The sequence below is a fragment of the Anomalospiza imberbis genome, chromosome 2 (assembly GCF_031753505.1).
Source record: "Anomalospiza imberbis isolate Cuckoo-Finch-1a 21T00152 chromosome 2, ASM3175350v1, whole genome shotgun sequence".
Taxonomy (NCBI): Eukaryota; Metazoa; Chordata; class Aves; order Passeriformes; family Viduidae; genus Anomalospiza; species Anomalospiza imberbis.
The window spans coordinates 15,281,592-15,306,090 of NC_089682.1; the positions used below are offsets into that span (position 1 = coordinate 15,281,592).

The window sequence follows — 24,499 nt, forward strand, 5'->3', positions numbered from 1 at the left end:
AGGAGTCGGACAAGCATTTGGCTGAGCTAAATCTAAGCAGAAACTTAGCCCAGTGGCCTTAAGAGCTCACTTCCTCACATCATTTCCTCCCCAGATGGCAGATGAGTATTTCACCAGGGTACCAGCTTATCTCACCTAGGCCAGCTGTGAAAGCTCATACCAAGTCCAGCTTCTAAAAGTACCGTTTCGCCTGGTGTTGGATTTTTCCCTCTTCCCTCAGTGATAAATTCAGTAAATCTTTCATTTTTGTTTCAGAAATATTAAACACCAAATCCCAGGTCTTAATGAAAGCTGCTATATGTAATGTCTTATAAACATAAAAGTAGGACAAGAGATATGAAAATCAAATCCCATGGCCCACTCAGTTGTAGGAATTTCTTTCATTATAATAACCAGTGCAGCTAACATAGCTCAGCTACATCTAAAATTGCTCACATGCCTGTTCCATTTTCTTCTTCATAGCAGCTTTGCTATTTAAAAAAATAATAATTTAATAATGTTTTGTCCATATACTGATCCCACAATTACAGGGGTCTGCTTCTCCAGCACCTTCAGATAAATCCTTCCTAGCCCTATCCCCTGGTATTGAGTACAGCCAGCTTCTTTCAAGTCTCTAACTTGTTTGCTCTCTCCCCACTGAGGAAGGGCTGTCCTTCTCCATCGCACATCATGCCAGTTCCAAATCAGCTTTTCCTTGTGAATACTGAGGCAAAAAAGTCACTGAATACTTAAGCCATTCTTGCTCAATTTTAACCAGCACTTCTTCTCCATCCATCCCTGGGTCCTGAATTTACTTTGAAACTAACACTCCCAGAGTCTATGCTCCTCAGCAGTGCCTTCCTAATTTTGACACTAAGTTTCTTAGACTGCTCCATCTATACTACCTGTCCTTTCTACATCTTCTCCACTTCCTTTCTGTGAGCTACTTCAATGAGAAGCTCCCCACCTAGCCATGCAGACCTTCTCCAGAAATTCAGTCTTCCTACATGGTAGAATTCATTCCTGAACTCTAAGTTACCTTCAGAAACCAGCCAGCTTTACTGGGCACTCTTCCCCTTCCCAGCAGCTCCATAAGGGATCGTGCCAGGTAAACCTTGAACCAGTCCCTGTTTGCTTCCTCAAAGACCAGGGTCCTCTGCTCACCTTCCAGCCTTCCTCTGTGCCCCAACCTCCAGCATCTTGTGTCACTGCATCCTGGGCTGCCCTGTGTGACCAGAGCTGCCACCAGCTCTTCCCTGTTTGTGAGGAGCAGGTTGAGTCAATCAGTGGGGTTCTGTCAAACCATCACCCCGAGGAGGACAGCCTGCCTGCAGGGTCGTGCTGCTGGTTTGGAGCTTGTGCCTGTTCCCAAGGAGCAAGCACCTTTCTGCCACAGGTGAGCGCTGCCTGTCTGTACCACCATGTATTGCCAGCCACAGACACTATTAAACTTCATAAGATTGTTCCGTAATAGTTGTCCTGAAGAGGTGAGCTGGTCCTCTAGTTTTAGATAAGTGACAGCTTTTCTATCAATTACAGTGATACTTAATACAGTGATTTCTTTTAAAATCTGGACTTTGAATGCCTATCTGGAAATAACAGGAATATCAGCTCAAATTACTGCTTATCAATCACTGATGTAACCATTTAATGTGAAATATAGCTTTCCAGTTTGTTTTCATTTTTAACTATTTTCTGGCATGACAACCACTGGTCTTACTGTGCTCCAGTCAAAGACTTCTCGTTTTTAAATTTTGATACAGTATCTGAGTCTTAGAATTCTGACAGTTGAAAAAACAAAATAGTATTGTACAGAGATTTTTTTTAGATCTAATTAAGAAAATTACCATGTCTGTAATTCAGCACTTTATTAAGCACAACTACACTTTGCTCACTATGTGATTATGAAACCATTGTTTTGTGCAAGCAAATATACATTTGAATGTATTGTGGGGGCAGAGAAAAGTTTGCAGCCTAGTGGTAAATGGAGTCTTATATCCCCGAGAACAATAGCTTATCTGAAAAATCTCACTCAGGGATAAAAATGGTATAATTATAGGGGAAAAAAGATACATTGGTTTGGCACTGGCAGCAGTTTACCAGGCTGGGTGGCTAAACCAGTACAGTCTGCACCAGTGAGACATGACCTTAATACCATGTTGCACTTCAATAATGTTTTTATAGCATCTGGAATATTCAGTGTTGAAATTTAGATCCAAAAATGTAAAACATGATGAAAAAGAGGTTACCTTTCTCATCTAAAAGATTTTAAGACTTCTTTTTCTACAGGAGAAAAAGATAACAGCTCTGTCAGAGCTGCTGAGTGTGGTACATGTGTTTTAAGCAAGTTTTAGTCTGCAGGGCCAAAAAATAAAGGTGCAGAGTGTTGGTTTAATTGTTGCCATCTATATTCTTCCTTGGCCATTCTTTTTGATCCTTGAGGTTCACACTGCAGATTGTCATTACCAGAAACTCTAATTTTATCATCAGAGATCCCAAAATGAGATCCTTATTCCAGGGGATGAAGAACACACTGAAGATGGATAGAAATGCCAATAATTCTCAGGAATAAATGTCACAGAAATTTAGGAACAGACAATTTGGCCCATCTAGTCCAGTATTTCATGTTCCAGTCATATGTATCAGCCACCAGTAAGGTTTTCTTTTAGAATTCAGAAGTTGTGTGGTTCTTTGTTGCCTTTGTTGGAGTAGAGTGAAACTCTGCAGTCCTTGAAAATTTTGAGTTTTAAGGACCATGTAGAAAAGAAAATATTTTTTCCCAAATTCCTTTGCTTGCAAAGTTCTAGGTTAATAGTGTTTGCTAAACCACCTCTGTAATGTAATCTCTAGTCACAAAGCATTATTTCTTATTCCCTATTTTACCCTAGTTGTCTTTATCTAATCAGGTTTGCAGGTTGGCACTCATGACTAAGTACCTGAATGGTACCAGCAGGAACTTGATTCTAGTATCTACAGGAGCATATTGTGTCCTAAATAATCACTCACCCTTCCATAGAAAGGCACTCATATTTCAATTTTAGTTTAGTTTTATTTTTTTCTGTTATGGGCACTTGCTATATCTGCCCAAGTAAAAACATTAGAGACTGATCCAGGAGCAATGGACTGGATGGGATTTCCTAGTGCATCAAGTTCTACCTATCTGGTATTACTAGCAAACAACCTGCATCTTCCTTTTTATAAACTGACCAACTTCTGGTTTAAAAACATGTAGATTCTGTCATCCGTTATTTCCACTGTGGTTTCAAAGCAACCAAAATCTTATTCCTCTGGTAGTTATAAACCGTTTTTCTTTTATTCACAGACAATTTATACTCATTAGTTCCTGTGACAGTATTGTTCTCTAGCACAAGTGGCTCTTTCCCTTCCAGGTGTTTTACCTGTTTAGCATTCACAGAGAGCAACCAGGTCCTCTTTCAGCTTTTGCTTTTCTAAGCTGAGCAAGCTCTCTAATCCAAAACACTTTCCATTATTGTAATCCATTCTCTGCACCTGTTCCAGTCTGAATTCCCTCTCCCTCAGTCACTGATGCTCAGAAGTGCACACAATACTCCTGATAAGGTTTTGGCAGAAAACACACCTGCATGAATATGTCTCTTTTTTCCTTACAATTATTTCAATTGACAAGTCCAAGCACTGTGCTTCAAGGCAGCTTCTCATTAGGAGCTTATAGTCTGATTCTCATCAGTTAATACAGCCCATAGCACTTATCCTCTCTGTAATTCCCACCTGGCATTCTCACAACACTTTCTCTAAAATATTTCTGCAGGAATCGTTTCATTCATACAATTTTAGCAATTTGAAAGTCAGTGGTCAGGCTCATCAACTTTAAAGTATCTGTCAAAGGCAATTTAGATAGGTATGTCCCACTGCAACTCATTCCATCTATCTCCAGTAGATTTCTAGTACTAACTTGATGTCTCCACCCAAAGGTCACACAGAGTCTGGGACACATGGGCCATATACCCATGTAAGTATTGAGCCCTTGCCTAATACATTGGGGCCATTTTGTCACATGCTAGCTCTATAAGTCTCATTTCCTCCATCATCTTCCCAGTTCTCTCTGAGCTTACACCGTCCCTGGCCAACCCAAACATGTAAAAACCAAAGCTCCCACACTGACAATCAGGTTCACCCACTCTGTGTAAATACTATAACCCTCAGCCAAGAATTACCCAACACCAAAGAGATACATAAGATGTTTTTTCACAGAAACCAGTTGGGATTGAGCAGGATGAACTGGAAGACAGCAACAGAGCATGGAAGGGATAATAGCAAGAAGATAAGGACTGGACTACAGCTCATCTTCCTGGAACAGTTGTGTGGACAGACCAAGACCTGAGACAGCTTTAAAGTATGGTGAACCAGGGAGAGCAGAGACTATGGGACAGCCCCAGCCATGGCTGCAGGAGGGGTAAGGAGAGCTCCTGAGGAAAACACTTTCTCCTAGATATCAAAGAAACAATTGAAACTCCTTACCATGGCCTTTCTCACTCAGAAACATTAAAGACGAAAATGTTTACTGGCAATTCTTTATGATCATAGCACAGGCCTTTTTTACAGAATAATTTCTCAGATGATTACCAAGTATAGCATGGGAAGGCCAATCAGGACCAGAGCAGTATTTGGGGAAACAGCCTTTGACTACACTTGCCAGCTTTTTTGTCATTTTTTGCAATGGGCAAAGCCAGAACAGACATGGGACAAGCCCACACTATCTCTGTAAAAGCAGTTGTTGCTGTCTAAAATAAAATCATGGTTAGGAATTAACTGACTCTTTTTCATGTATGAAAAACCCAGGAGCCCAGCAGTCATGTCTGATTTGACAGGCAGATCGGTAAGGCAAGACTAGGTCTGTCTGTTCATTTCAAGGACAGGGAAGCAGGGCTGAATCTGCTTATCTGAGCAACTCTTGGTTGTTGTGGTTTGCTTAGCTGTCGCTCCAAGTTTTGCTCTCAGGCCCACACTCATCCTTTGCCCTGACCACAAATCCCCCCTCCCCGTTCTTATCACTGCAAGTATTCTGGCACTTAGAAACACTAAGAGTCACTTTTTCAATTTCTTTGGTTTTGAGGTTGTGTTGTTGCTGTTGTTTGGCATTTCAGTCTGAGTGAAGGCTGATCAGCGTATTGCTGACCTATTTAGACGCAGCCACCAATCTGCTCCTATCAGTGAGGGTCAGCTCTCACTGACGCAGTAGGACCCCTCTTGCATCGCTCAGCTTTGAGGCTGCTGTGAAGTCTGTCCAGACATCCAAGGCTACCTTTAAGATGTGGTGGGCTGGAAGGCAGATGGGCATCTCCTGCCATAGCACCTGACATGTGGCTGAGATGAGAAAGCAGAAGAAATTCTTACATTCTGGGCAAGAAGAGTTCAAAATCAGGGGCAGAGCTGTGTGGGACTACACTAAAAGATTCCCAGCAAGTCCTTATAGTGTCTGGGTAATTTTCTTGTACAACACTAATTTTGTGCAAGAGAAGAGACTTCTGCCACTATGGTCTCTCTTTCTCACATCTGCCTTGCCCTAGTGAAAAGGAATTCAGGGTGGTAAGAAGGCCTGTGTGTGAAAAGCAGCCTGAGACACGGGCTGTGCCAGTGGCTGTCCAGGGGCTTGAAAAGCTTGGAAGAGGCTAGATTTTTCTATAAGAAAAATCCTAATTTCTTGCTCCACTTGAGAAAATACTGTCTGAGTGCAGAAAGCCTCGTCCAGATACAACGCTGAGCTTGATTTCAAGTGACTGACATTTTTCCTGACATTTTCAGGTTCATCTTCAGCCAATGACATAATATATAATTACAGGTAAGCTACATGTGTACCATCTTTCTATTGTTGGCATGATTTAAAGACTGTTAAAAGCTATCAATGCATGTCTCAATATTACAAAATTTCCAGTGATAATGCCACATTATACTTTACAATTTTCAGGCAGTGAAGTTCAGTTGCCTTACCATAAAAATGTGCTACAAATGTGCTAGAAGAACCAACATTTCTCAACCTTAATGAACCCTGCTCCTCCACCCTAGAGAAGTTTTTTTTAAAGTATGTAATCTCAATGCCTCTTAAAAATAGGACCTCAGATACATTTCACAAAGCAATACAAATTCATAAAACTAGGATTGCTCTGTATTTCTTATGCTGTCATAGTCCATGCATCCACCTGGCATTCAATGCATCATAAATGATATAATAAGCATGTCAATGCACGCATCTATTTAATTTTGGCAAGTTCTTGATTGCAGTCTTTTGTATGGAGGCAGTTGCAGATAGGAATTGTGACAGACAGTAAATCTAACTGACTTTGAATTGGCAACAATAGCTGTAATGAAGATTTGCATTTTTAAAGGCGTGTAATTAACACCAGTATTAGCTTCCTCCTCCAGCTAAAAAGTCAAGCTGAACTACCTTTTGCTGAACTTGTGTTGGGTTTTGTATTTCTTTTGCTTTGCTGACAAGTATAAAGCATACAGATCAGACGCTGCCTGGGTACTGTTCTGAATATTGCTGTTACAAATGGTTAACCTGTGAGAAAGAAAAAGCAGGACAAATGGGCAGATGTGCTGGGAACCAATGGATGGAACAAATACTTCACTTATCTCATGGTCTGATCTGAGACATTACCTTAGAAAACTTGGGTTTTACTCTGTTTTCTACGGCAAAATTACACAATGCATAAGGCAATAAGAATTTTCCTTCCATAGTTTCTTCACTTTTATTGTATTGTATTGTATTGTATTTCATATGCACATAATGAAACATAGAAATGGCTTTGGTGTCCTTTATGTTCCCTCAGCCTTTAGACTCTCAGTTTGAACACACCCCTATGAAGGCATGATATTCAATCCAGTTATTTCAATTTTTGTAAACATCACCAAATACATGAAAGAATAATATTATGGTAGACAAAGTACTAATGAAAATGGTTTTGAACACCTTAAAAACTACATATCAATCAGGAAGTCTGAAATTCCAATTTTTTTACTGCTGTTTACTTATTATTTCTATAATTTTTCATTTTCCAGATATTGTTTCTTTAGCTGAAATCTCCTTCAGCTTGTTTAACAAGCTCAATAACTGCCAGTAGTAACAATAAAGAATTATTTACTTGAGCTTTCTCTGGGCCAGAACCTGAGATTTCTATCTGAAGTTTAGTCAGTTCTTTGTCAAACAAAACATCCATGAGATTTGATTGGTCCTTGTCTTTTGAAAGCTATGAGTATAAGCTGTTTTATAGGATGCAGAGCAACTTATGTGAAGAATTCATCAAACTGTATGGAGAGTTAAAAGCAAGACTAAGTATGAACCTTGTAGATGCCACTGTGGGATCAACAAGATGAAGTCCCTCCCAGTTTATGACACAGCATGGAAATTTTAGTTCTTTAAATTAAAGCTCTTCACATGTCATTTAAATGCATGGTGTTATACCAGAAAGCTGTTTTGAAAACTCCTAATTTGAAGGATGCTATGCAGCAATCCTCTATGACCAGATTAACTGTCCCATTTAAAATTGATTTTTGCTCCTGTAGGTATTTATTTGCATTATGCTTATGGTTTCAATGAGAAAATAATTCTATTCATTGTTTTACTGTGCTAGTACATTACAGAATCAGAGAATCACAAAATATTCTCAGCTGGAAGAGATTACCTTTCCATGTACCTCATATTTAAATTAAATGTTGACATTAGTTTTCAGCTTTTTTAAAAGAAAGTACATTATACAACTGACATTAATGTCTAGAGGGAAACTTCTGAAAGAGTGAATTCATCAAGACGAAAACATGCTTGACCAATCTCTCATCCTTGTATGGCACGAATGGCCAGGTAGATGAGGGAAGAGCAGTGGATGTTGCCTACCTTGACTTCTACTTGGAGGGTGAAAAAGCACTGCAATACACAAAGCTGGTCATATTTGAAACTTGCCTGGGCACAATCCTGTGCAGCTAGATCTAGGTGAAGTTGCCTTAGCAGGAGAGTTGGACCAGATGACTTCCAACTCCAACCATTCTGTGATTCTGTAATTCTGAGATTCTGTAAGTATTGTGAGTGTTGTTGTGACATTAATTTCTAGAATTCCTTGTGGTTTTTTTTTCCTACAGAAATGCACACATATGATTAAAAGTGTGACAAACCAAAAAATGATTCATGGAGTCCATGAGAATTTAGAAATATGCCAGCATGTTTTTCTTCTGCATCCTAACAAAAGGGTGAAAAAACAGTAAGGAGCAGCTTCCAACCTAAACTTTAAAAGGAGAAACAAAAAACAAACAATCAAAAGGCAGAAAATTAGATGAGACTTGATATGAAATAACTTCTAAGGCTTACAGAAAAATAAAGTGAAAGTAAGGCAATGCTACTTAAACATCCTGAAGAAAAACACACAAATGAAACAATTTCTATATTTTTGCTTATTCTTATTTCACATGTGTGTTCTTCCTTGTTCTGAATACATAGAGCCATTCATTGCATTCAAATATACCTTATCTTTTTATTATGGACACAACTCCATTCTGCTTAGCGAGTCAGTGGCATCCCTGAAAATGCAAAGTGGTCAGAAAAGCTTTCCATCATCTGCCAGCAAATAATCTGACCCCTGGATACTTACATACATAAGGAGAGCCAAAAAAAGTATGCTGTCAGGAAAAGCCTCCATTTGCTACTATTTTGTTTGTCCAAACTAAACTGCAACCTTTTTTTCCCCGTATAATATGCATAAAATATGTCACATAGAAATCAAAAATATTCTTTGTGAGCAGGAGCAATTCTGCCCAACCTTGCAGCTACATGGAAAAAAAAAGATAATAAAACTGACAAAAGAGGGAGCATTTGCACACTCATTTTCCACAAGACGTTTTCACTTTAGCTTGCAGAGGTATTTTGGGGCAGGCCAGGAAGGAAAAATAAAAGCATCTGAGCAGTGGATGTGCAGCCAAACCATCACTTGCTGACACCACAGGCACTGTGTCAGCTGAGGTGAAGGTAGCAATTCAACCATCCCAGACAATCAACAACTAGACCAACCCTGTGGCCTGGTATGGAAGGAGAGAACTCATCAGTAGGACAACTCTGCAAAAATTGTACATATTCCTGCTTTCAACAACATCTGCTGTATGATAACAAAGTGCAAAATTATTTCAGTCTTCATTTACATTTTCCTTCACATTTACCTGCTACAAAGAAGGTGGATATTTAAAGACCAAAACTCATGGCCAAAATAGATGAAATAAGCATAACTACTTGCTTCAGACCTAACAAGTGAGTCAGCAGTCAGATTCTATTTCCTTTGTTGAAGTCAGAAAACAAATTAAGCTGACAGCATGCCTCTAATGGTGATGACATCACTGACAGCAGTGTTATTTTCAGTCTCTACAGCACCGGTAAAGGAGAAGCATAAAAGTGAGAAAGGGAAACTTTTTACTCATGCCTACTCCTAATACATTTGCTTTGCATCCCTTCCCTCAGGTTAGGTATTTTTTGCTTTTTTCATTCTGTGTTTAAAAGTAGACATGCATTTTTCAAAAGCTTGTAACCATATAAAACATTTTCTTTCTTTCTTTAGGAAGCACCAAAACATAAGATTTACAGCAATTTTATCCTTGTATGAAGTGGGAACAAGTCCTCCAAATACTTTAGAATTGCACCTAAATAAAGCAGAGAAAAGTCAAAACCATTTGCCAAAATGTTCAAAAGTGACCTTATATGAAATCTTTCAGTCTTCAGATGCCCAACCTCTGAGCCCTGTGGGCAGTATAGAATGTTGCTCTATATCTGCAAAAATACCTCCCTCTCAACTGTGTTGCTTTCTTTTAAAGTGGGGGTGGAAAAGCTTTTGCTTTTTGACAGTACAAAAATTGTGCTTTGAAGAATTTTCAAACTTGGAAAAAAAACTTTCTGGGACAGTGGCCGAGAGACACTATTAAAAGGTGGATACAGGGAGACTCGAGGGGATTTGGGGAAAAGCAGGCCTTTCTACATAAGAAGCCTGAAGCACAGAGTGACATAAAAAATGCATGAGGCTGAGAAGCAGTAGAAAAGAAGATGCATGAGTATACAGGTCCATGAACAAGATAAAGGAGAAAATGAAGAAATAAGCCAAGGCAGAGTTCTGCCAAGCTATGAGGCTGAACCTGAGTAAGAAGCAGAAAGAAGTGAAAGTGTAGAAATGTCAAGGGAGATGGGAGCAGCCTCACTGTGTTGGTGAGTGATGAGATGTGAGGTGATGACAACGTTGCAGCAACAGGACTGCAACTCCTGGCATTGGTAACAGACTGGAAGGAAATGCAGAATAGCCAATATGCAGTTCCTGAAGGTACGTGATTTAGTGAGAAGATGATGACTTGACAAGGAGGATTAGAGAGGCTGGTTTCTTGTGCAGCAAGTAGGAAGTTATTGAGAGAAGGGGAAGAAAAATTTTGGATGCACCACATAAAATATGCAGATAATTAAAAAATAATGATGACAGGGCAGAAAGAGGAGTCATAGTAAGCAAGGAAATAGATGTACATGAGGTGAGTGGGCACCTCAGATCTACCTAATATAATGCAAGGAGAGCAGGCAATCTTCTGCCAAGTGCCAGATTTAAGCTGTGTGAGAAAAATGAAGAAGACCTTGAAAGAAACACGAGAATGAAGTTAAGAAAATCATGTCTGTCTTCAGAAGCTGAAATGAAGAAGAAGAAATGTACAGAGGACTAAGAGGACTGAGAAAGGCAGTCAAAGCTGGCCGGAAGGAAATTAGTGACAGATTTCCTGCTTGTCTCCAAGGGAAAAATAAACCCAGTGCAAAATGTCACACTTCAGACAAGAACATTCATGACATCATATGTTGTGAATGTACAAGGTGTTCTGTTGACTAAAGTGTACAAATTTTGTCATAGGGATGAGTGGTGCTTTAAGGAGCTAATAAAAAATCTCTTTGTCCTGAGAAACTATTAAACAAAAAAAAAAATCTGTAGTAATGAAATTAATAATTAAGGAAGCCTTGCAACAGACCAATTCAGCACTCTCTGGAGATGGCCATCTTATTGCATTTTACACTCTCTCTTAACCAACATCATTAGTCGGGGTTCTAGAAAGCAAAAAGTAATGAAGCACTGAAATACTGCAGGAACACTGTCAACACTGATCAAAGCCCTCATCATAGCTTTTGTTCAACTAGGGCAAGCAGTGCATTTGTGCACAGCAGAGGAGCATTCATTCTGATGAAGCAGGCAAAATAACGTCATTCCTTCCTGAAAATTGTGATTTTTAAAATAGCTTCTTTGAAGTCAGACAAAGTTTCAGTTTGCTGAAAGTGAATCAGTAGAGGAAGAATATAATCCTGACAACTCGTTTAATCCCTTCTACTGTCTGTGGTCACGTAATACCAAAAACTCTATTAACTTATACGTCCACTCATGAGCTGAAAATTTACTTCTTAGTGCAAGCATTAATCTAAGCCATTGGAAATTGTATCCAGTTGTAACAGATTTAATGAGACAGTGAATGGTTGTTTGTTTCGTTAATCTTGTATCAAGTGACTTTAAAAAAGAAAATACTGATCAATTTCTACAAATGTTTAGAGCATCTCTCTGGCTTATCACTATGAACACAACAGCCTTTACGATTTTCTGTGATTCACTAAATATATACTGAAGTATATATAGATTTAACTGGCTATTCACATCCAAGACACAAGGGCTCCTTATGGTCTTTAAAACTGTTCTGCTCTTTTACCTGTTTAAAAAGCCATCTTCTATTCTCATCATTCCCTCTCCATTTTATCCTACACCTTACATTACCATCCTTGGCACTCAATGAAGAATGACCAACAAGCCAAAAATCTTCCACAATCTCCCCTCCTCCAGTATCTTGCCCAGCTAGTAGTAGATCAAGTCCATACCACTCATTAGCTTAAGCCCAGAATCTTCCACAAGTATCAGACAGCACAGACTTTACAGTTTCTGACTCACCTGTCACATATATACCATTTTGCAACACTAAAGCTCTAAATAAGGAACCACATCTTAACACAGTCTTCAGCTGCTCTGCAATACAGGGTAAATGTTCCTGCCTCCTCATCCTGCTACTCCTTTTGGCCAGTTTGGGACTCTGGAGCAAGACCTTGAGCATGTCTTTACTCCATCAAATAGGACAAAGTGGGTCAACACAGCCAGGGCAGATTGAGGTACTTATGGGGGGAATAGGGTTGTTTCATCTAACGTATTTCTCTTCACTGCTTCCAGATAACGCTTCCAGAGCTGTCTTCCGTCACATTCATGCTTCCCTTCAGTAAGCGCTGACTTTGGGGGATAGAAACATGCACTCATTGTGGAACTGTGCTGAAATGATTGCTGGGGATGTAAAGTATCCATATTTAGAGTATGCACCTTTTCACCAGTGAAATCACTTGTAGGACACAAGGAAGGGTGCCAGTATACTTTGGAGTTTGATAGCTCCCAGCCAATACTGAGTGCTGAAAAAATACTTAAGGGTAAGGCAGTCGCCAGGGAAGTTCTTTTTGATGTATCAACAGCACACAGGAGTGTGAATCCATCATTTCACTGAATCACGGAGTGGCCCAGGGCTCATACAGGGAGCTGAGGAAAACACTACCTCTACAGAGCCTCTTGTACAATGTACACAATTATGATCCTTACTGATTTACATGTGATGATGCAACAAGTTTTACTGATCACTAAAGAACATTTTTGGACATGATCACAAACCTGGGCCCTCTCTGGCACTGCTTTGTTCTCCACAGGGCAAAAGGCAAGGCACAAAGGTGAGATGCTGATGGAGAAGCAAGTGAATGGTCTTGAGAGAATACGTGGATTTTCAAACCAGTAGAGGTAACAAACTCTATTTTTAGGTGCTTCAACAGCACATATCTTGGAAATATCCCCAGACTACTGGGAATGAGCATCAGGTGTTGTCAGGCAGGATAAAGGACAGCTGTTACCTCAGTCTGGAGAATCCTGTTCAGTATAATTAAGGGTCAGTAAAGAGAAAGTGAAGCTTTCTAGATTTAGAAGGGATTCTTGGCCAAGAGATGCTGGATAATCTATAAAAGGAAGTGAAGAGTAAGATTGTTAGAATAGATTTGGTAACTAGTTTTCAAAGAGACCAAGGCATTTTTTAATTGTGAGGGCATAAAATCAGGAAATTTAAGTAGTAAGGTTAAATAGCAAAAAAGTGAGATAAAGTAGACTTTGCTTGTCAGTAGGCTCTTTAATTGCATAGCAGTAATAAAAGGGTCTGTGACCCTTAAATTCCTAGATCTGGGGGGTAGGGTGCATAAATACTGCTGTGGCCTCCTCTTGACAGTGTGTTTTATAGCAATGATTTGTGAAGCTGATGAGTTTTTTATTGCAGTATTATATAATATAACATCATATTCTATCTCTATCAGCACTCTTTTGGTTTTGGGTTTTTTTGTTGGTTGGTTGGTTTGGTTTGGTTTTTGTTGGGTTTTTTTGTAAATAGCTATCTTGTGTACATTTAATGAAAGAGAACTCTGACCCTTGAACACTTTTGCATGTTCATAATCCACCATTTCCTTTTTGTCTCAAAATACCACAATCTGAAATTCTAATCTGCTTCTCATAGTTCCACTGCAATGGGGTGACAACTTGAACTCTGTATTTGACAGCAGGTTTCCATGTAAGATTTCAAAACTCAGCAAGAGGTTTCTTATACTCTGTGGTGAACAGGATAAATTTTGCCATTCAGACGATAAATCTGAGCTATCTGTATGTACAGAAACACTAAAATGAGAACATATGTTGGAGACAGGTATGCTGTAATGAGACCATATTTTATTGAATTCCAGATTTCCACTCAGGATGTAGAAACCACAGGCACAATTATTTCCTGCTAGCATAGTGACCACAGATAAAACTCGGATAAGTAATTCCATCGAGCCTGATGCATTATGCTTTATGCTTTCAGTGTAATTTTATGTAAGCATACTTACATCCAGAAAAGCTATAGCTTTAAGCAGTGAGTCAGACATTGTATCTCTAACATATATAGGATTTAGAAGCATTCTTATTGTCATTATCACATCTACTACACTTGTAGGATTAGAACTTCAAAGGAGAGCCTGCCAGAGGAAAATGCAGGAAATGTTTGCATTCCTGTATGATTCCATCATCCAGGGGCCTGTAATGGTGAAAGCACCGTTCAGCAGATGTTGTTTGAAAGGTCAGGTTAAATCTTAATACACAATAGACATTCATTTCAGTTCTTCCCTTTTTTGTTATTGATTATAACTCTGATTAATACAGCAAATCGTTCTGGTGTCTCTGCTATGACAACTCACACCAGCTGGAAACTTCTTGCAGCACTTTGTCTCTCCTCCCCTGGTCTTTATCAGCTTTCTAAACATCACCGAAACCAGCCTTCCAATATCCCAATGAGGTTAAGGAGATGTTCTTTCTATCTGCACCTAAAGCACAGAGCAACCAATTCTAACTAGCACTAAGGCTTCCTTAGGTTATTTTGGCAGGATGCATCTATGCTTCTTCAATCAAGGCCTCCTCACACATTTCAAAAGATCATGAAGAAAGACTAAGTCTTCTTAGTTGAATGTCATCTACATGAAGTGACTGACTAAATTACACAGTTGTCCTTTGTGTTCTGCTAGGAATTGAATCCAGGTGTCTTGAGAGTAAGAGACTCTCTTTGTCTATCAGCTATACAAATAAATGGCATTGATTATTTTTTTAACTCCTTGGAGTTTTTTTCCCATATAAATTCAGACAGTACCTTCTGTATATTTTCCTGTGCATTAAATTCAAATTGTACACCTCAGTGCTATGGTCACAATACTTGAAACAGAATTTCACACTTTCACATTGTATTTACTGTTTCATATTCTATTCAGAAGATACTGCATCACAATTCCCACCTAATGCACTACTAGACCTTCTAGATGAGTGTCAGATTGTGGGGTTTGTTGCCATAGTTTTGTTTGGTTTTCTCCCTGCTTTTATGTATATTTTAAAAATGCAAGTTGAAGTTCCCAAATATTATTCCGATCATAATATTAGTAAACTATTTTTGTTTTAGTTATTATTTTGGGGGGCATGGTTATGGTGATTTACTAACTCTGCAATTCATTCTGCACTAATTGCAAAGACAAAGTAGGTCAAAAGCTACTTCAAAGCTAAGCAAAGCATTAGATACAACCAACCATAAGCAAGCTTCCCTAATTTCTGTCACATATATATCAAGAGGCTGCCTGTGGGAAAAGACAGGTAAGTACTATTAAGCTGATGTCTCCCTTGCAATCGAGTGACATTTTAGTGAGGTTTGTTAGAAACAAGTGAAAAAAAATGGTGCTGCATGTGAAGCCCATCTAATTCATATGACAAGTTAATGGGATTTTATACAGCACTGTCATTTCAGTGCCATATGCTACCCTTCTCCTAACAAACGTGATCAAATTTTTGATTGCAATGCATATAAAACATCCGTGTGGATGCACCACAATTGCAACCACTTATGCAAAGGTGAAATCAACGCCCACAACCGAGCCTGGTGACAGACATTATTAGCAGTGACTGCAGTCAAGCAGAGATAGCTGTGCCTAGAGAGAAAGAGGGTATAAGGAGAGGCTTAATGCCACAGGTGAAGGCACTACCTCACTTTGGCCTGAGACAAAAGGAATGAAAATAGGAGCTGCTGTCTTGAGGTAAAATATCTTCAGCATCTTACCTCTTGCTGGGAGGATGAGCCAACTCCGAGCTTAGCAGGATTTGAAAGCCAGAATCCCCCGCATCTCCCAGAGATTAACTGATATGTTTGTCTTCCCTGTGGAGACACTTTGCAGATGATTTTCTTGCCCTGAAGTCTGTTCTTGCATAGTAGCTCCTACTAAAATCCTGATGCAGCTTTCTCTGTTATAAAATTTAAATGCGTGGTGCAATAATACTGAAAACCCTGAACAATGAAATGGCATACTTCTGCCTACTCTGTACTTCAGTGCCTCAGAAAAGGTCAGATTCCTATTGTTTGCAGCTCTCTTACCTGCTAGTGCAGAAGATCTTTGCCCCTATTTTATTTTGGATTTGCAAGATGCATACAGGGAAGGACAAATGAGGATCTATGTAAAAAATTCAGAAATTATAACCAAACTATGACCCCCCTCCCCTTCTAAAAAGAGTTTAAAATTCAAACAAGTAATTTAGAATATGTACCCATGGCAAGAAAGGACTAGACAACTATGAAAGGAAAAGAGATCATGGAGATTTTTAGTTAGAGGAAGGAAATCTTTTATAAAGAGGGACTTGTTGAACTATGTGAAATGCAAGCTTAGGTTTGGTGTATTGTTCTTGTGATTGCCACCTTTCAGTTGTCAGGTTCATCTCCCTAATGGCACGTCTGAGATGTATACACCTGACTGTGTAGCTGATGCAGGTACGAATGCACGAGCTTTGATAAAGTCAAGTGAAATATTCCTGTGAGGGAATAGAAACTTTTATTTCCAGAGGGATGTAAGGTAACTTTTTTTTTAACATCATTAATTTTTACATGAACTCAGGGATTTTTTTTAAAGTCCCGATTTGTGTGTCAACCACATAATGTATGACTGCTGTAAAAAATTAGTTTTATGCTCAACATTCCAGCAGCCAGCCTGAGACTGAAGTGACGTGCTGCTGATCAGACTATGAAAAATTATTTCTTGCATTATGCTTAATATCATAATGTTTGCATTGTTCTAAATTTCATATCATTAACCAGACAGAGTTCTGCAACTCATTGGAAGGAAGCAGTCTCAACTCCTCTTCAGCCTTTAATATGGTGGGTTGGTTGGTGGGGTTTTTTTTGACGACAACAGGAGGTAAAAAGGGTATGGTAGGGTAAGTTTTGATGCGGATCTGTTCCCTGGTATAACTCACCACTTGACAGCACAAGCAATTGCACCCCTTTGAAAGAGAGGCCGATGCAAGGGCCAGACTGAATTGCAGTGAATGAGGGCACATCTGCTCCTCCTGGCTTCAGGTGATCATTCAACTATGACCTTTTACTCCAGATATGGAAGTCTCTGCAGGAACAACTGAAGACTGATTCATTATGAGCAACTGCCTATCCACTCCTTTGTTCCTCTTTGTAGATAGGTATTTATACTTACGTGAACATGAAGTAGGATCAAAACTGCTACCAAGCAGAAACAGAACCAGCCTGTGCTCATCACAACAGTGTGTGCATGCACATACACACTTTTAATTACTAGCACTCTTGCTATTTCTCACACTCCAAAAAACCTTCCAAGTATTTAAAGAATGCTAACTTTTATAAAGGATGGAACAAATCATGTGACCTGTCAAAACCTAGAAATGCTTGGGGCAGTGGTGGCTGTCAAAAACTAAGTGGCCTTCTCAAAGAGTTCTGGAAATTTTGGCTTCAACAGCAAGAAGTCTGACACCAGTGCTCACCCACCTTCAGTTGTTGGTCTCATGTTTCAAGGATTCTTCAGCAGTAGCAAAGCCATCTAATGTTGCAAAACATGGGTGTTTATGACAGTGCTTAGCATTTTAGGAAAACCATGTAACACCCTATAGGCTGTGGGTCTGTTTATATGTTTGCGTACCAGCTAACAGGTGAGAATAAAAAGTTAAATAAGGGCCGTTTTCTGAATCTGTGGGTTTTTGGGTTTTTTTTTGACAGCTTTATCTTAATGTCTCTCGGCCGGAGGGAGTATGACTTTCCCGCTTCCAGTCAACTCCCACTCACGCAGTCCAACCACTACTTAAACGGTGTTGCTACAAAAACAAATTCCTACACCTTAATTCCTTTCCCTCTTCGCCTAATGATATTCTGCACAACACCACGTCTCACCCGCCTCTCGATTTCTCCCTCCGCGCTCGTCTGTGCAAACAAACTCTCCGTGTCTCCAATTCCCCGCGGCCCGGGGGGCGGTGGCAGCCGCGGTTCCCGCAGCCCCTCTCCGTGGGGCCGGGGCCGCCCCGGCGGAGCCGGCGGCGCTGAGGGCGCAGCCCCTCACGACCACTGAACGGCGCCGGTGGGGGTTGCCGGGCGCAGGCGCGGGCGGGACCCGGCCGCCGCCATGTCGTGAGCGGAAGCCGGGCCGGGCCGGGGGAGGGCGGCAGCGCGGCCCCGCCCGGCAGCGGGGAGGGCGCGGGGGAGGGACGGGCGCACCGCGGCGGCGGCAGCGGGCAGCAGTCGCCGCAGGAGCCGCCGCCGGAGCCAGCCGGGCTGTCCCGCGCCCTCCGCAGCGCTCGCTGCCTGCCTGGCCGCCCCCGCCGGGTAGCGGGAAGGCGGAGGCTGCGGGAGCCGGACGGGAAAGATGCCCCTGGCGCAGTTGGCAGACCCTTGGCAGAAGATGGCTGTGGAGAGCACGGCCGAGAGTAGCACCGAGGTACGGGGCGGGCGGGGGGTGCTGCGGGGAAAGTTGTGAGGAGAGAACGGGACCGGGACTCCCGGTGTCGCCGTCGCTCAGCGGGTGGGCAGAGTTTTCCCCCCGCGAGGTTTCGGGGCGGGCAGCGGCCCGGCGGGGGAACGCGGCGAGCGCCAGCCCCTGCACGCCGCTTCCTCTCCGGAGCACTGACTCACGGCCGGCACCGGCCGGGACTCCCCCGCCCGCGCCGGGCTCGGGGTGTGTTTCCCGGGACCGGGCTGCTCCCGGCGCGCTCCCTCCCCTTCCGCCCCGTTCCCGGGAGGGAGTAACCTGCCTCCGCGGTGGCCGCCGGCTCGGGCGCTTTTGTTCCAGCGCGGTGTCTGGTTACTGTCACGGCGAGTTTCCTTTCCCAGGGCGGCCCTCCGCCTCCGCGGCTCGAGGTGGGCAGGAGGGCCAGGCCTGCCCTCGCCTTGCCCGGTGCCCTTGCCTTGCCCGATGTCCTCTCCTTGCGGCCGCCCCCCTTGTGGGTCCCCGCCCGGTGCCGCTGCCCCCTTATCTCGGCAGGATGGGGTTGGCGGCAGTTTCGCAAGAATTTGGGAAACCGCAGGGACGTGAAGGGTGGTGAAGCACGGGTGAAGCTTTGTGCTCGGCGGCGTTGCCGGGAACAACCCTGGGGTGCCGCGCACTGTGGGTTTCCCGCTGTGGTAGCGGGGAGTGCGTGTTGTGCCTGTCCTTGTTAGGCAGGACGCGTGTCAGCTTTCCTAGGCTGGAATAATGAGGGCGGCTGGAAATTAGAGTCACTTGACACCGAGGCCATAGAAGCTTTCAGCTATTTTAATATTTTTCCTACTACTGTTGGTTTGGATCTGTGTAAACACTGCACCTACTCAGTCAGTTTTGCTTGCTCCGTGAGTCCGTAGTAGCCCACAGTGCGTGTGCTACTTTGTGACCAGATTCCATCTGAAAAGAAAAAGCTGCTTTTGACAGTGCAGCTTCGACCTGAATCGGCTCCAGCTGATACGCGGCCAGGCCGCTTCAAGTGATGCTGATGTGGAACGGTGTGGACCCAGGCCAGCTCACAACAATTATTCGCAAGGTTAGGACTCTCTCCTTAGTGAGACGAGCATAGAGGGACCAATGCAGAGTTTCTGCAGTATCAGGATTTGTCCTTTCGATCTTTGTCTTGTCATTCTTCCGCTGAAAGTCACTGTGTCTCAGGGAGTCAGAAGAACCTACAGTTCAGATCTGACAGGCACATATATTTTGTTAATTCTTGCCAGGTACTGTAGTTACTTTTAAATTCGTGCTAGTTATTCACTGGCTTCTGGAGTAGTGATCTTAGATGATTTTAAATTGGGAGTAACTACAATAGTAGTGTGATGCTTGAGGGTGGGGCAGAAGGTGGTAAGGGAAAACACTTAGGTTAATCATTTAGAGAAAAGAACTGTTGCTTTAGTCTTTGATGCTTACTGCGTGCAGTCTAACTTCAATAATAGTATATATGCTAGATATATAGAAAAATAGATTGTTATTTGCAGTGTGTGTACATCATGATTATACTTCACTTGTTTTAACATATTTCAGACGTCATTTGTTTTTAAATTGCTGTCATAAACTTTTTGAAACAAGTGTATTTTATCACTTCCTTAAAAATAGTTAAACTCATATATTGACATGAGTCTACAGTAGTTTATCACCAAAAAATGTCTAGGACCAATAATAAAACTTGAAACAGCATGAACTGACAGGTTTGCACTCCAAGGCCCTAGCCCAGAATAAATAGTTCTTGAAAAGACCAGGCTGCACCTGCAAAAGGTTCTCAGATGACACTCAAAAGGAAAAAGTTATTTAAAAACATTGCTTATGTGAAATGACTATTTAAGAAAAGATATTTTAGTGAAAATAGGTAAGTTTAAATCAAATACATAGACAAGTGACCTAAATACATAACTTGGATTTTTGATTTGCATGAGTTGTGTTTATCTGTAGCATAGCAATATCCTAATTACAGACCCTATTCTGCAAGAGTATCCTTGGGCAAAAATGTTCTTACATTTGCCTGAAACTCACTGTGATTTCAGTCATAGTTTGATACTAATAATGTCTTTAGCTGTAACTCTGAGTAAAGCATTTCTGGTAACCTCTAAGATTTGCTGACACAGTTCTTGTAACGTTGTATTATCAGCATATGGAATTACAAATTTTTGAGCTCTAAAACTCAGCTCAGACACTTTCCTGGTCTTAACGACTCATGGAATTTTTATTTGACTTGATTTTTCATTTGTTTCCCAGTGCAGTCCTGTAGTTGGTACTGCCAAGGAGGTGATGTTCTGTGGTGGGTGAGCAGATTTAGGAGGAGGACTAGAATACCTTTAAATAGCTTTAGTTTGGAAGTGTACTTAACCACAAACAGCTGCTGTAACTTAGGTGTGCAGAACAGAAGAATATAATCTTTCTTTTTTAAAAAATCTGACAATTTTTTTTGATAAAATGTGGCTTTATGATTTTCAAAAATCATTTTCAGGACTTCTTTTTCTACAGGTGCAAATAGGTCGGTGATCCACATTGTACCTCTGACAGCTTTTTTATTGTGTAAAGTTGTTAAAGTATTTTTTAAATAGTGTGTCTGTATGTGTCGTTTCAGTTTCATGTTGTAAATCAGAGCACCTTTAAAGCTTGTGGAATGATGCTGTCTCTTACTGACTCAGGGTCTACTCAGGATTCATAACAACATAACAAGCATAGGTTCGTTTTTCGTGGTGAGAATATGCCTGTTATTGCAAGTCATCTGCTTTCAAGCAAATTAAGTATTGATGACTTGAGTTTGCATTTGAATGCCTGAATAACTAGCCTGATCCTTTGATCTGTACTCCCAGCTATGCATATTAATATCAGCTGGAGGAGAATGAATACAGTTATGGCAGCCAAATTTTGGACATTGGTATGTTGAAAGAACTGGCCATCATAAAGAGATGCCATTTGCTAGACTATCTGGGAAGTATTTGTGACAGCTGTCATTAGGAATTTTAATTTAGATGCTCCAGACTGGCTGTGAAGAAAGTTCATTTTTTTCCCGCTGCTCTTGACAGGGTTTATGGTCATTTGTTCAGGTGTTTAAATAGGTGCTATGAATCTTCCTTCACAAACTTCTTTGGTTTATATTCTGTATCCAGGATTATTTGAACTTTGCATGAGACAAGGGATGCTAGCATTTAACAGTCATGTTGATACTTTAAAGAAACTAGTATAGAGCAAATTTTGCTTTGTAATTTCATTTTGATTGTCAGTGTGGCATTCTCTATGTCACTATATATTTCTGGCCTGGAAGGTGAAATTTGTCAGATGTCTTGCCACCTGTAGCCTTGAGCCTGTGCTTGTGATTGTCTCTTCACATTCTGTACCATGTAATCAGTGTTGTACTTGTCTTCCACGGCAACAAAGGCTATATTTACAGTTATTTCTGGTATAGCCAACGCAGGTAAATAGTTAAAGCCAAAGTGGAATCACCTAAATGGACTGGTCTGTGGGGATTTTGAAGACTATCCATGGTCTCTCCATTATAGACAAAATTATGTGCAGCACTTGGCTGTTGCTTCTCATGTAGAACTGCTGTCAGCATGGTGCATTCTGAAGTCTGAATTTTTCACTGATTTGTGGGGTGATGTTTTTTTTGTACTGAGTTAAAAATGGGAATTGGGAATTTAATTCTGATTTAAATAAGTAGTATAAACTATATTCCACAAACTGCTGTGATAGACAGATAACAGATCTTATATGTATGTAAATACTGCCTTGAGAAACACATAATCTGCATGAAAAGTGTTGTAGGGGGTGTTCAGTTTTTTCATATCATTATTGGTACCATTTTATCTTTGTTTTCCGGTTAACACAATTTTAGTCCATGACATGGTAAGGATGTCCTGTGGTCAGCTGAGTGGGGCAGGAAAAGGCAGGAGTTTTACTTTGTTGAATTCACTACCTTCATGCACTACTGTGTGCTCTCTGCAGTTCTTGGTTTTCTTGTAAAGGTGTTGAGTTTAACTTCTTTGAATGGTTCTGTTGCTTTTCTTATGACATCGGCAGTTCTTATCTTGTTATTGTTTTGTTCGTTGTAGTGTAGGCAGTATTTCTTGCCCCAGCTGGGCCATGTAACACAAAGTGGATGTAAGCAGATTGACACATTTAAAGGCGTGTCTGTTATCTTTGAATTGGTTGTGGTCTGTCACACTGACTGTAGTTGTTTGTCATTTGAAATGCTAGACTTAAAGTCACATTGATACATAGACTGAGGTGGGCGTTTAATTATTTCTGCACATCAAAAATATTAGCTTTGTGTGTTGACTGATCTTGGCAGTTGGCAGATCTACCAGCTTTAAGAACTAACTCAAGATACTGGTTTGGAATTGTGGGTTTTTTCTATGGCACTTGGTTGGGGGAGGTGTTTTGTTTTGGATTTGAGGCTTTTTTTGTTTGGGTTCTTTTTTCCAACAGATATCATTCATAGCCGTGTTCCAATAGTGAAACTTCTAACCTGTTTTTCAGGCCAGAGTGGATTCATATAATTGGGTTTTTTTCAGTCTTGATAACTTTCCAGAGGAGAAGAGTTTAATCAGTAAAATTTTAAAAAGTTAGAATCCCTTCAAAGAACTTTTAAGTTGGGGCAAAGTGATTGAATACCACAGTTGCTGTGCTATATGCTTGCATACGTGATACTGTGCTGCTTATTCTCTCCTTATTCCCTGAAATAAGATTAAATGCCTCACCCACTAGAGGGTGGGTGAAATAGAGGGGAGAAAAATCCTATGTAACAGATGGGAAAATGAGGCTCAACAGCTTAGTGACCCCATCTAGCATCATTCATTGAGATTGTTCTAGAACTACATGAACTCTGATTTTTTGAGACCTACTCCAGTGCCTTGACCACAAAGGTACTGCTAGTTCATTCCTATCAGTAAGAGTTACCATGTGTTGCCTTTGATGCAATAAACCTCTGTGGTATGCTTAATGCTCCACTTAACTATTTTTGGAGGAAATGTGCTACCATTTTTTTTCATATATTAATTTATTTATTCAGTGAAGCCATTCAATTTTGTATAAGTATGTATCGTAAAAATACTTTATTATGGTCTAGGTCTGTTTCTTGGCAGTTTCTAAGTTTAAATGAAAATAAATGTTAAAAGAATATTTAAATAATTTAATCTTAGCATTAATTTATTGAAACTGGCTTAGCTATATGCAGATGATGTGAAGAAATGGTATTTTGTGATTTTAAATATCCAGCAATACATAGCTCTGGAAAATAAAAAACTCTTTGTCCTGCAAATTCAAAAGGTGGTGGGTTTTGCATGTAAATATTATTTGAATTATTTCTTGCAAAACATGTTTGCCAAAATTAGTTACTGCTAGAACTTAGACTTCCTTGTGAAAAAATGCTTTCAGCTTCATGGAGATTCTTTCTCCTTCTGTCTTTCTGTAGCTGACTTTTGTTACATAGCCAGAACTATACTTCAGAAATCTTGAATTTTAGGAAATAGTGAAGTTGTTCCACAGCTTATTCTCTCTTCTTAGCAGAATGTATCAGAATAATAAATTATAAAATAAGTTTAAAAAATCTGCAAATTTCACCTTTTGAATTTATCACGAATTCCGAGAAACCAGCTCACTTCTGAAAACCTGTGTGTGCAACACCGGGAAGTGCAGTGCACAGGCTTGCTGTGCCTGCTCATAGAAGGGCCTGGCACGTCCTCCCTGTGTGTGTCCAGTCCCTAGGCAGGAGCCCAGGAAGGCACAGGGCATTTCCATGGGCCTGAGACTGCAGGAGGCAGGGAAGGTGAGGTGCACCTGCCTTCTCATGCAGATGCAGGCTTGGTAATTAGATTTGTACACTACAGGTGCCAGAGTCACTCTTAAGATTATGTGTACAAGCAGAAGGAATTTCTTCTATTTTCAGGTGTGCAGCAGTGGTTGGATATATTGAGGTAGGTGATTTCTAATATGTTTATTTCTTCTTCTTTGGAACAGATGAACAGAGATTAGGTGCTGTGGGTTTTTTGGCTTTGTTTTACTAAGGCTGTTGAATTGATGTGTTAAATGTAATAATTTACTACCCATCCACTTGTACAGGTAGGAAACTAAGTGAGACTTTCTCTTCCCCATCTTTTTTTA

General features: G+C 40.7%; 1 protein-coding gene and 1 long non-coding RNA gene across 4 annotated transcripts in view; one reads left to right on the plus strand and one right to left on the minus strand.

Moving 5' to 3' along the window:
- Positions 1-7,502: 7,502 nt before the first annotated feature.
- LOC137468319 (uncharacterized) lies at positions 7,503-17,990 on the minus strand. Its single transcript, XR_010995872.1, has 2 exons — positions 15,691-17,990; positions 7,503-14,419 (listed from the first exon to the last, which is right to left on the minus strand). It is a non-coding gene; the product is annotated as an uncharacterized lncRNA (long non-coding RNA).
- A 144-nt stretch (positions 17,991-18,134) lies between these two features.
- RPS6KA3 (ribosomal protein S6 kinase A3) overlaps positions 18,135-24,499 on the plus strand; it is a 72,328-nt gene continuing 65,963 nt past the window's right edge. For 2 of the 3 annotated variants that reach the window (XM_068179901.1, XM_068179902.1), the window contains exon 1: positions 18,135-18,355. In XM_068179901.1, the coding sequence (XP_068036002.1) occupies positions 18,284-18,355 (72 nt within the window). In that variant the 5' untranslated portion in view covers positions 18,135-18,283. Of the gene's footprint in view, positions 18,356-19,361; positions 19,431-24,499 lie in introns of those variants that run through there. The other variant, XM_068179903.1, reaches the window with a different exon arrangement.